General features: G+C 39.2%; 1 protein-coding gene across 13 annotated transcripts in view; it reads right to left on the reverse strand.

Annotated features, from left to right (window-relative positions):
* CELF1 (CUGBP Elav-like family member 1) overlaps positions 1-13,359 on the reverse strand; it is a 69,434-nt gene that overhangs the window by 26,541 nt on the left and 29,534 nt on the right. For 7 of the 13 annotated variants that reach the window (XM_080345173.1, XM_080345172.1, XM_080345171.1 and 4 more), the window contains 7 exons: positions 9,598-9,785; positions 8,723-8,805; positions 8,262-8,310; positions 4,920-5,054; positions 4,666-4,745; positions 4,194-4,355; positions 2,935-3,016 (listed from right to left, as the gene is read on the reverse strand). In XM_080345173.1, the coding sequence (XP_080201299.1) occupies positions 2,935-3,016; positions 4,194-4,355; positions 4,666-4,745; positions 4,920-5,054; positions 8,262-8,310; positions 8,723-8,805; positions 9,598-9,785 (779 nt within the window). The remainder of the gene's footprint in view (positions 1-2,934; positions 3,017-4,193; positions 4,356-4,665; positions 4,746-4,919; positions 5,055-8,261; positions 8,311-8,722; positions 8,806-9,597; positions 9,786-13,359) is intronic. The other 6 variants (XM_080345180.1, XM_080345179.1, XM_080345176.1 and 3 more) reach the window with 3 other exon arrangements.

Here is a 13,359-nt window from a genome sequence, read left to right on the forward strand (position 1 = left end):
AGCTTAACAGATCCAGCAACCTCAGCACATCACAAGCGAGTAACAGGAAGGAGCTTAAAAACAACAGGCTTAATACTAGTTACTGATCTTTTCTACATTGCGATTCCTTCTTATAACTAAAAAAAGAAGAGTTTCTGTAAAAGAACAAGTAGTCATTATCCCAGAGGTAGACTCCACAGTATAGAATGTTTCAAGCAGTATTCTCTCCAGTCACAAAAGCATAACAGCTTTAACTGAGAGTTAAGCCAGGTCTGACAGCTCCTCTGCAAACTGGAGATCTTGTCTAGACACCAGACTAATAATCTCATCTTATGTCCCTCCACTGTAAGAGAACAGCAATAACTGCAGAATTATTTCAAGAAAGCCTATACATCACAGTGTTCACAAAGTCACACCTTTAACCCACGATCAGTTGAGTATTAGCAGGTTTTGTTTGGTCCCTTTGGCAGCCAAGAAGCAACAGCCAATTGTGAGACAATGTTAACTGGCAACTCCTGATCACAAGATCAGACAATGTATGTGTAGGCCAGTCAGCTGGTCAAACAAACGTGGTAAGGAAAATGGGAACCAACAGGCATGATGTGGGTAAGCAGCCAGGAACACTGGAGAGTGAGGAAGGTATCCTTGTGCTGATGGACTTTTACTGGTCAATTTCCTCATCTGACTTGCCTTAATTTTGAGTCATAAGTGTTGAATGAAACCATTCAGTCAGTATTGACCCTGTAGTTTGCCCTCTTTTCCTGCCATGGGATTATCACTGATATTGATCTTCTGAATTCTGTATTTTAGCCATTCTTTGGGTTAGGCTAGCTCCATTCTTCCAATTCTTCCTCTCTTCCCTTATTTCCCCTTCTTGTTTCCACTTTTGCTTACTCTAACAATTTCTCCCCTTTTAATCTGAATTCAGACAATCTCTAGTAATTTTTCCCTACAAAGTTAAAACCAAAATTAAATTAATCACCATTCATATAACACTATCAAAACGTCCTAGGCAGATGTGGCACCTCATCTTTTGGATGCTTAGTAAATACTTGGTGACAAACACACATCTCAAATAATTAAAATCTTTGTTTTGTAGTTTATGTATGTAAACAGACAACATAAGAATGTGTCAGTATAAACTATTTATTTTCTAAAAAAATTCTACTACCTTTAGCATAGCTGGTGGGTTTTTTTGTTAATATTTTCAATTGTTTTCTCTTTGTGACTGTCTGTTTCCCCAACTACATTTAGTGTCTCAAACAAGAGGATTCTGCCTTTATTTAGACTCTGAAGGTGTCATTTTAACATAAAAGCATGAAGTTATACCAATTTTTTAATTTTTTTTTTTTTTTAGTGTGCTACAGAGGGTTAAAGTGCAAGTGTTAGAGCTTGTGAAGAACAAAGCAGCTTGCTTCCTTTCTGAAGCAGTCTGGCATGGGCACACTGCACCTGTCCTCTTGTCATCACATTGTTTCCCCATCTGCTTTCAAACAGGGTCAAGATTAAATTTTGTCTACAAAGACTGATATAGTTTGGGATCTAATCACCTACTTACTTTTTCTTTCTATAAATGTCAAGAAAGGAGATCAGCTGAGATACTAACAGGATTTTGAAACAAAAACTTTCTGTGAAGAATTGCAGACGTGAAATAATTCTTTGAAAACACCATGCAATATACTATTTATATGCCTGAGTTCTCAATTTTAAGGTGTTTATTTAAATAGTAAAGACATAATTACCCTGGAAACTTCATAGGCAGCATCAGCTAGTTAGCCTCTTCCGCCTGCCCCAATCCTTACTGTAGTAACAATTAACATGAGCTGTGGTGCTGTTTTTCTGCTTTATTACAACTTGCTTTTAAACAGACATAAGACGAGGGGGAAACAATATTATGCACATAACAAAATCTATTATAGATCACCACCACACAGGCTACTAGCGAAACTGATTTTTTTAAAATTGGTTTTGCCAAGAGTCTTAGATCTAAGAGCTTGGAAGAGGTCTATCATGAAAAAGTAAACATAAGAAGCTAAGGTTAGAATCAACCTCAAGTATAAATCAAAGTTTCGCAAAAGCTTGTAATTGTTACTGATGGGTGTACCAACACAAGTCAGATATACAAACACACTTTAATCTCTTAACACTTTTAGATCAACCTCTGCGCAGACATGACATGTAATATTGTGGACTACCATACAACTCTAGGAGGCAATTTTAAAAGGCTTAAAATGTTCAGTATTAAAACCAAACCTAGTTTTTCTGCTAGCAAAATAATTTAGAGAATGTGGTGAAGAGAGTTACTAACACGTGCTTTGTTATTCTCCACGCTGTGAAGACAGAGGGAATAATCAGTTTGCAGCCCCAGTACTGCTCTACTTCGTGAATACTCTGAGTAGCATTCTGCAGCAAGAAATCAGCTCATACCCGTTAAGCTGATATTTCCCTAACGGCAATGCTGTAATCAATCGTAATTCAAATGAAGGAACTAAAGAACCTGAATGAAGAACTAGTTCACATTCCTACTAATATTGCATTTTCAACTTTGATGTATTTAAGAACAAAGAATTTTAAATGGGAAACTTAAGAAAGAATCCATTATTGCTGAAACACATGCATTAGCGCTTATTTCAAAACACAATGCTTCAAATAGGCACCTGTTTGCATGAAAATAAACATACAGAGCCATCTTTTTGTACCCATGAGATAATTTTAAATGCCAGAGGTATGGCAGATTACCAGCATACCACGACTTACCTGGGTGACAATGGTTAACTAAGATTAAGAAGGAACATCCACACTTGTAGCAGAGCACTCCTGTCATTCCAAAGGAGTGGTTAACTCAGGACTACTCATTTCAAATGGTGTTAATGTGTCTATGGCCTTTTGGCTACTTTGTCTACCCTTCTCCTCTTTTCTTTGGCACTGAACTTGTCTTCTGATGGAAAAACTCACCTCCCATCGGGTGGAGGCTGCTCAATGTGTTCAGGTTCCCAGATGACGCAGCTGCTGTCTGCTGAAGGAGCTGCAAATAAAGCTAGACATTACACCAAAAAACAAAACAAGAGTGAGAGTGAGGGCTGGCTCTGCTTCTGGGAGAAACTGCACCACACCACAGCCAGAGCGCCGTCACAAAGGGAATTCCCACTGCCCATGCACCACATCGTAGCAAAGCGTGAAGAGAATTCCGCTCACGCAATACAGCCAGAGCACCGTAGTGAAAATCCACATTGCTCATGCACCTCGATGCAGCCAAAGCAAGAACACAATGCTTTCCCCACTCAACATAACCAATGCCGAATGAAATTTATAGCTAACACACCAAGACAAAACCAGTAGAATCAGCAGCAAGAGAGAATCCTATTCAAAGCACCTCAGGCAGCACTGCCACCCCATATGATATACTACCTCAAGCCAGACTTTACAGCTGACACCGCCAGCATAGAACAAATGGCAAATGCCATACCAAAACCAATGAGCCACTGCAGCCATGAGAGAAATTTCAAGCCTCAGCTCAGAAGCTATTTAAAGTGATCTCTTATTCCTTTCTGCATTAACTAGGTGTTGTCATAAGAAATCCTTATCTACCAAACCTAGAGCAGTAGTAAAAGACATAATGTCCCCACTTCAGCAGTGCACCATACCAAGAATGAGACGAAATTTTCCTCTTCTGTTCCCAAGATACTATATTGCATGATTATACTTCTCATAGCTACTCTGGCAACCCATGTGAGCCACAGCATATCAGTTCATGAAAAGTTCACCCTTTAGAAACCCAGTAAAATCAACTAAAAATCAGTGATGAACAGCAGACTACCCTCTGTTGTGTCATTTTTTGCTAGACAGTAGCTTCTATATTTTGTAGTTTGTCTGTTTTGTGGGGGTTTTTTTGTGTGGTTTTTTTTTTTTACTGTGCACTGTCAGCTGCTTGGTGCTTCTAACCTGATCATCTTTTCTACTTGGACAGCAGAAAGCCATTCTACAGAAGATGGGAAAAAAGTTTCAGTAGTTAGGGCTACAGTGACTAAGGCCGAAATCCTCACTTAAATGTATCCTAACTGCTAGCACATAACTTAATTTCAGCCTACTCACCCAAAAAATGCGATTAAGAACCCTGCTCCTATCTACCAAGAGCCTTCTAAAAATGAACACATTAAACACTACAAGACAGCCACTGTAATTCCTGAAGAGATGAACCCAAATCAGAAACTCACTGCTAAGTATTGGGGTCCAAGTGTGTTGAGACCAGCCAGGTTTCCCCATACTGAGGCAGCACTGATCTGTTGCATTTGTTGCTGGAGTTGCTGAGCAATTCGTTTCTGCTCTTTGTCCTTCTGCGTGTCTGCAAATTTTACCACAATGGGAGAAGAGCAACCCTGCAAAGAGCAATTCAAACAATTACATACTTGCTATCCCCAGCAGTCACAAACATACTACTCAGTCACTGGAAGCACCCTTTTTTTTTTTCCTCCAAACGGCACATTTCATTAAAGGTTCAAAATCTAATTTGTTTTTAATTCAAATGTGTATTTTGCTATTTTCTCTGCAGAGAGCAGGAGCAGAACAAACACAAAGGTCCAGGGATAGTATTTGCAAAGAAACACACACTGCACTTATCCTTCTCTCTGCTTTCCACAGTTACTGACTGACAAATTAAATCTTCTGACACCCACTAACTTCTTTTACCTCCATGGTTTGTGCTTGGTGCATTGCTTTGATTGCTGTTTGTGCCATGGCTCTTGTTGTAAAAGTCACAAATGCACAACCTGGGGAAAGAAAAAAAAGGAACCAAGTCATTCCACAATTACTGGGATGAATAAAGAAATGAAAATGCCTAGAGGGGCAGAGGGAATCACGGAAAGAGCTGAAATGCCACCTTAAGCTGCAAAAGGCCCCATCCAGCAAAGAATCTTGAACTGTCCGCAAAGCTTCCTGCTTACCTCGGCTCAGGCCATCTGGGCCCCGTAATATCCTGCATTCTTCAATCTGCCCAAAGGGGGAGAACATCACTCGGATATCATTTTCATTGCACTTCTTGGATATCATTCCAATAAACAACTTCCTATCTTCTACTGCTAAGAAATCAAAGGATAACAGTATTACCAGCAAATATGTGTTTACTAGGTATTATTTTGTTAAGTCTCCTCCAGCGACTGCAGTTACTTCCCTTTTATTTAGAGGAGAGGCTTGTTAAAATCAGATTCCCAATAATTGAATCTCTTTGATTTAAGAGGATGTATATGAGATACCTCAATGGACCTGAAGGATGCCTATTTTACAATGTTTTGTGTTTACATTTTGCTGACTATTTCTCCCTTGCAAGCCTGTGAACTGCAAGAATGCAAGAAAAGGAAAAAATATGTCAGATTCAGCACTTTTATCTCCTACATTCAGTTCCTGGTGAATAAGAGAAGACTTGTATGTATTTTATTGGACTATTTTAATCCTCTCTCCTCTGTCTCTTCTATCTTTAGATTACCAACATACCTAACTGTATCTAAACAAGGAAGTGAGCTGCTGGAAGCTTCTTTCTAGCCTCTTTATCATGCCAATCACTTAAATTTAGATCTGCCAATTTCCTCATGCTTCTGTCTCAACACTGGAAGCAAAAGCTGTTGCTAAAACAGAACAGTTTTAGTTCTGTTTCAGATTCATCCATTCTGATCTGTACCAAAAGCATGAAAATAACACTTCAAATCAGAACAATGGACTGTGTGCTACTGTATCTTGCCTCTAAATGTTGATGTTACCAGATACATTAGAGTTGTAGAATACCTTTGTGTGCAGACTATTTTTAAAAAAATGGTCCAGAAAGACTTTTTTTTAAGCTTTTCAGTTACTGATTACTAATGTCAGTTTAACGTCACCTGAGTGGGGTGAATCTGAATCCAGAGTACAACTCTGTATCTCTCATTTTGTTTATTTAAGGATGCTAGTCACGTCTGAAATATTGTTTTAAAAGGGTGAATCAAATTATGCAGAATACCATTTCAAAATATATACCAGTTTGCAAATACAGCATTCAGCATGATATAACATGTATTATGATGAAGGCTGTAGCACAGTTTAAAGCTTCAACAGAGAAAGTAATTTCTTATTTAGTGCCATGATGAGGGGAAATCAACTTATTTGCTGAGTCTTCTATGGTGTTGAAGAGGAATATTCCAAACTATTCCATCTGACATGATTTTAATTGACTATTCAATCTTAATGTTGTAGCCAGTTCACTTCCAAGCTCTTTCAAATGCTTTTTGCAGTCCATTTTAGATCAAGAGATCCAGAATCCCTTTTATTGATAGCAAATAAAAGTTCTTTATTAACTGATACTTTATTATTTACATTTTCACCTGTATCTTTTACTAAAACTCATATAATTATGTAATAGCCTCTGAAGAGTCACCCTAAAATCCCATTAAATACTTTTTTTTCCTCTTTCTATTATTTTTCCAGGATATTCATGTGTGTATAATGCAAGATCAATTTTTGTTTAGAGAACGTACTATGTTCTCTCAACAATACTTCAGAAGAATTACTCGTTTCTAGATATATTGACACAGAAAGATATCCTGTATACACACAGAGGAGTTTGCAGATGGAATTACTCCTACTATGTTACCCATATATCTCATCTTCTGTTTCCAATTAATTCAACATATGCTTTCTGGAACCAGGATTGTCATCTTCATGTAGCAACACTAATAGTAACTATGGAAAATGAAGAAAAAAAAATTCAGCCAAGCCTAGAAAGGCTGAAACTACATGATGCTAAACACTATCTTTGCTTACCTTGCAGCAATATATATATGGACATACACACATTTAAGCATGTAGGTATGTATGTACATAACCTTGTTGTGGAAATACATGGATAAATAATCATTAACCCAATGGTAGATGCTAAATGTCTTAATCCATCCAAAATGGCCAATGTGCAGAAATAGCAACAGTTTTTTCTCTACTGAGCTGTTGTGAATTCTCAGTGTCCCTTGTATATTAGGAGAAGCTTTGACTCCCACCCTAGATGCAACAGCCTTTATTTCAAATTGGTCAAGCACTTGAAAAAGCATTTCCAGATTTCAGGGAATCATAGAAGGTTTGGATTGGAAAGGATCTTAAAGATCATCCATCTAGTTCCAACCCCCCCTGCCATGGGCAAGGACACCTTCTACCACATCAGGTTGCTCAAAGCCTCATCCAATCTGGTCTTGAACACTTCCAGGGAGGGGACATTCACAACCTCTCTGGGAAACCCCTGTGTCTTACCACCCTCACCATACTGTACAAAACCAATTTATTCTAAATAGCTAATGTAAATCTATCTTCTGCCGGTTTGAAACCATTACCCCATATCCTGTCACTGCACTCCCTCATGAAGAATCCCTCCCCATCTTTCCTGTAGGTCCCCTTTAGGTACTGGCAGGCTGCTATAAGGTTTCCCTGAAGCCTTCTTTTCTCTAGGCTAAAGAACCTCAACTCTCTCAGCCTGATCTCACAGAAGAGGTGCTCCAGCCCTCTCATCAGCTTCATGGCCCTGCTTTGGACTCGCTTGCCCATGTCCATATCCCTGTTATGCTGGGGGCCCCAGAGCTGAACACAGTACCCCAGGTGAGGTCTCACCAGAGTGGAGTAGAGGAGGCAAATCACCCCCCTTGACCTGCTAGCCTTTCCTATGATGCAGCCCAGGATATGACTGGCTTTCTGGGCTGCAAGTGCACGTTGACAGCTTATATTTGGCTTTTCATCCATTAATACCCTCATGTCCTTCTCCATAGGGCTGCTCTCAACCCACTCATTGCTCAGCCTGTATCCATGTTTAGGATTGTCCTGACCCAGGTGCCAGACCTTGCACTTGGCCTTGTTGAACTTCATGAGGTTCACATGGGCCCACCTCTCTAGCCAGTCCAGGTCCCTCTGGATGGCATCCCTTCCCTCTAGAGCATCAACCACAGCACTCAGCTTGGTGTCATACACAAAGTTGCTGAGGGAGCACTCAATCCCACTGTTCATGTCCTCAACAAAGATTTAAACCATCTTAGTACAAAGAAGAACTCACTGGATGTTTCCCTAACTGTTAACATGGTTCTACCACAAGCAGCAGCAGTGGGGGATATTGAGTCATGGAACACCACTCACTATACTGAAAATACACTTTCTTTTTTTCCTTTTTAAAAAAAATCAGGTTTCCAATTCAAGATTACTTCATCAGAAACTGTTCAACAAAAGGAAGCTCTCTAAGCTTCCCTATTAGTGTGATGCCAAACTCAGGCCTTAGTACGGCTTACCATTACTCTTTTCACTGTCAGCTGGTTTCATCTGGATAGGATGGTGCATCTGAAATGTAAAAAGATTATTTAATCCTAGACACATTCAATTCATACTATATTAAATATATCCCATAAGAATTGTGGAAGAAAAAAATGGTAGCCTAAATTTCCTCTACAGAAATACATAGGTAACAATACCTAAATTTCTAGAAGAAAAAACAGCTTTCCTAATGATATGCCATCATTCTTCCTCAGAGTGCATTATAGAAGCCATGTCCACCCACTTCACCACCATATTATTCCCCCAAATGCTCCAAAATTCCCTTAAGATCTGTTATAGAAATCTCATGACACTGCTCTTTTGAATAGTTATTTTACAACATGATTTGAGGGCAAGAAAGCATACGTTTGTACACCAGTGGTAGCAGGGCTCAGAAAAACAAGATAGAGTTGCGAAGAAAGCATGGCTCTTCTCTTACCCCTGGGAGGATCTTCATGTTGTGAAGAGCATTCTGTGCTTCTAGTGCAGCTTTACGGGTATAAAATGTAACAAAACAGCACCCTGCAATTGAAACACAATTCTAGCCAAGAAAGAACAATACGAATCTTGATGTGCCCTACAGAAACTGCAAGTCCTGCTTCTAACCTTCCAAAGCAAAACATATGACAAACAGAAGAGGTTAGACATGTAAATAGGTAGGTACTACTGATTGTGTCAGCTTAGGAAAGACTTCTATGGGTGTTAAAATAGGATATATTCAGAACCGACCCCACATCACCAAAACACTGTTAACAAACATTTAGATACATCTGCCAAATAATTGTTGGCTACTTCCATTTTCAAACTCAACAATTATTTACTAGTACCAAAATATTACCTAGTTTCAAAGGAAGATATTGCATATAACTCAAGTGCAAATCCAGGTAAGGCATTTAGCTAAGATCTGACATACACAAGTACTCAAAATACACAAATGACTAAGACCTCAATTTTACATTTTATATGAAACTGTGACACTTTCAGCAACATTTCAGTCACACTGTAGCATCACAATGATGCTCTGGAGCAACACAGTATCAGCTTGATGTTCTGCTTTACAATTATAATCTATACTCTTCAAGCATCTCCATTACTTCTGAGCTCTAAAAAACTTGCGATTTTCCTCAGCTCAGCTAATGACTGGATCACAGTCCAAGTATAATCTGACACACAAAGACTATACGTCCCGGGTGTGCATGTACACTTGGCCACACAGAGCTCCAACACACACGTAAGTTTGAATAAGCAAACAACTAAGACTGTAACTATGTGAAAGCACCTGAAGTCTCACATGAGAAGTACAAAAGTTCTCACCTTTGCTCTGAGGAGGGTTTTGGCTCCTGTCCCTCAAGACATTGATTTCATAGACAGCACCATACTGTTCAAAAAGTTCTCTTAGATCCTTCTCACACCAGCTCCGTGGGACCTGACCCACAAACATCTTGATGGCATCTAGATCAGGTTGGTCTGGGTGATCCAGTGTTCCATTCATTTTCTTTGAGCTACGAAAAACAAGAAGGAATTTCTGGTTTATATCTTTTCACAGATTCTAGGTGCTATTGCAACTAGAAGCAGCATGCTTCCAGTGAGATTAAAAAAATATATTTCTACACACATAAACGTATATGATTAAAATACACATCTAAAGAGAGACTCTTGCAAATTCTTAGTCCCGAGAATATTCAAAAACATCATCCACATTCACTGACAAGTTGTGTATTTGGAAACCAAACACTCTACACAGCTGCTTAGAACTTCTGTTATAATAACATCTGTTCCTATAAATGTAGTCAACACTTGGGTTTCACAATATAAATCTGTTGAGATAACTGAAAAATATCACTAGTTCAACCATGTACAATTTCACAGAAAAAGAAACCAGAATAGGAAGGAACCAAAACTCAGCCTACCCACAAACTACTGAAGTTACCAGTAACCAGTGAAAATGAAAGGATAACATTTTTTTCATTGTTTTTAAATGTGACTATCTGTAACTGTTTCCCAGGGTGAAGATCCATCTTAAAACAGAGAAACAGGTAAAAGTGAAGAGATAAGAAGTTTCATTAAAATTTTGCAAGGCAAGAGCTCTTAGTAAAACTAGGGAGCTTCCAACAATATCTGGAAGAAATAAAACAGGCTTAGGTTGCACATGAAGAGGTTGGGATTGGACAATCTAGTTAGTCACAGACTGAATCAAGTTAAATAATGATAGGGTGTTAATACAGGAAAAAAGTCGCTTCCTAGACTACAACACAGAAGTTACGAGTATGGGAATCTTCACTAGGCTTCAGGGCATTACATCTAGCCAGACGAACAGTTTATAGCCTATTAATATAACCATGTTATACTCCACCCAGCTAATTAACAGTCATATACTACTTTCTGTATTCACTCCCCATAGTCTGCAAAGTGCAACGTGAGGTCACAACCTGCTATATATGTATCTATATATATATCACAGGACTGATCTCTGTGGAAGACTGACTGTAACGACACCCTATTGTAGCTATAGTGATCAGTAGGTTAAAATTGCTGACCAACCCCTGCATAATCTAGAAAGGACATGGGGAGTGAAATAGCAACTATACAATGATTCCCCCTGCCCCCAAACTCTTTGTTGAAGAATACAGGTGGCCTTCTTCCAGAGGAGTCAGCTCTCTTCATCTCTGCGTTTTTCCTTTAAAGACAGTTTTTGAACGGCTTATTAACTGCACATTACAGTAACTCTGTCCATCTGCAATCATATTTCCCCCAAACAGCATATTAAAAAAAATTCCAAACCAGATAACATTTAGTTATTTTTTTTTCCCCTTAATAGGGTGCTGTTCAGAGCCTAAGGAAAAACTGATGCTGGGAAAGCTTCTAATTTTACAACTGTATGAACAGACCTCAGAAACAAAGCTTCTTACTAGGAGGGAAGGAATCATAATGAATTCTTTCACTCCTCTCTACCTTTCCACACAGAAAGCGTCAACACCTCTCCAATATCCAAGGCAAACAATGCATTTTACAAAGAGGTAAACTACCTCTCTTAACTCAACACATTTTAATTCCAGTTGAGAAATCATTTACTGCCTTCCAATAATAATTTTCAGTGCTGCCTTTTATGCCACAGGCATTGCTCCTGTTACTTGGGCAACTCTTAACATGACCTCAACAGTATTCAAGGAATTTTTCATTCCTAATTAAAATGTTTAGCCTCAAGTAATTAATAGGGAAGAATAGAAACTGCTCTCCCAACAACTGATTTAAATAACTGATTTTATAATAATCAGCACCTGTAGCACACTATAAACAACACTGCTAAACAGCTGTATTCCTCCTTAGTCCTCATCCCCAAATTATCAGATTATTTTTCTGCCCTAACCAGAATCCAACATCAATTGTCAATGTCCACTAGGATTTCTTCAGGAAAACAAACTGCAGTCTCTGCTCTCCCTCCTGCCCTCCATCCCAAAGGGAGTTGATCAGACAGCAGAGGCTTCAGAGACAGCAACTCTAATGATCACTTTAGTCATAAACTTAGACATGAAGACAAAATACTTACACAGTGCTAGCATTCAAGGAGCAATGATCCACCATCATCTCTGGGAGGAAATCCAACTTGAACGCAGCCATCACCTCAGTCTGTGACAAACTACTAACACTAAATCAGTGTATTGCCTAACCCCCAAACAACGCCACTTCCAAAAGTCCTGCAGGTCTTAACACTCAGCCACACAAAAAACCACTCAAACCACAGAAACAGAAGCTCAGGGAGACCAGCAATAGACATCACAGAAACAGGCTGGACTGGGAAAGGGACATGGAATCCCAGATTAAAAAGGGGATGTGACCATGTGAAGGGAGGCTCAGCTTAATACACAATGAAAATGCTGATGCACTGGGCTTGTTTTGTGCAATTTTCCCTGGCGAAGCAGTACTGAGTGCTCTGTCAGATAAACAGAGTGTCAGATCCATGAAGATAGCAATGGGTAACAGAGCAGAAAGAATACCAACTCCAGTCTTTCCATCCCCAACTCCTTGCTTTCCAAAATGGCAGTTCAAGGCCTTGAGGTTCAGACAGACACTTCCCATATCACCAATACTAAGGTGTGAAGTCAAGAGGTTCCTTCACCATAAACGTTTTCAGTGGCTGATCTCACTCTTTTTACCTTGTGCACTATTTTTGACATTTTCCTAACTTCTAGGGAGAAAAATGCCAGCTAAATTTTTTCTCTGAACCTGCCAACAAAATCAAAGCTAAGCAGATTTGATTACTCAAAAATTCCTTAACTACCACAGAACATCGAAACATACTTCTTTTATAGGAGAAAAAACATACTTTGCTCACCATGCATCTATAAATCCAGAGACATGCAAAGCTTATAGATGATAAAGAAAGGGAAATCCACAGTGATTTGTTGAAAACTGTTTATAATCTTTGAAAACACTCATCAGAACACCTCAGCTGCTCCATCACTAAAGCAGGAATAACACCTTGCTCAAGGGTTTTATACACACAGTATTTATATTTATACACACAATACAGACCTCTTGATAAATCGCCAAAACCCAAACTAATGGGGAGATAATCTGGGTAATACTGGATGCACTGACAGATGCAAAAATATGAGACTGCAGAGAGTAAGTGCTGCAGAGAGTAAGTGCTGCAGAGAGTAAGTGCTGCAGAGAGTAAGTGCTGCAGAGAGTAAGTGCTGCAGAGAGTAAGTGCTGCAGAGAGTAAGTGCTGCAGAGAGTAAGTGCTGCAGAGAGTAAGTGCTGCAGAGAGTAAGTGCTGCAGAGAGTAAGTGCTGCAGAGAGTAAGTGCTGCAGAGGCAGCAAGGTGTGTCCAAGCACTCCAGGAGGGATGACTTAATTAAAAGCCAAACATGAATCCAGATAAGCCTTACATATACAGTCAATATAACTGCAAAATAAACTCTTAGAGCATCAAGGAATAAATGCTTGGGCAGCTGCGATTGCTTCTTTCTTGTCTGTCAATGACTGAAACATGTACTTGCACTTATTTAGACTGGCCAGAATATACAGCTTTCTTCACGCTTGCACAGTCACAGAATGCCAATTATTTTTTTC

This window comes from Nesoenas mayeri (genome assembly GCF_963082525.1).
Source record: "Nesoenas mayeri genome assembly, chromosome: 5".
In the NCBI taxonomy this organism is placed as follows: domain Eukaryota; kingdom Metazoa; phylum Chordata; class Aves; order Columbiformes; family Columbidae; genus Nesoenas; species Nesoenas mayeri.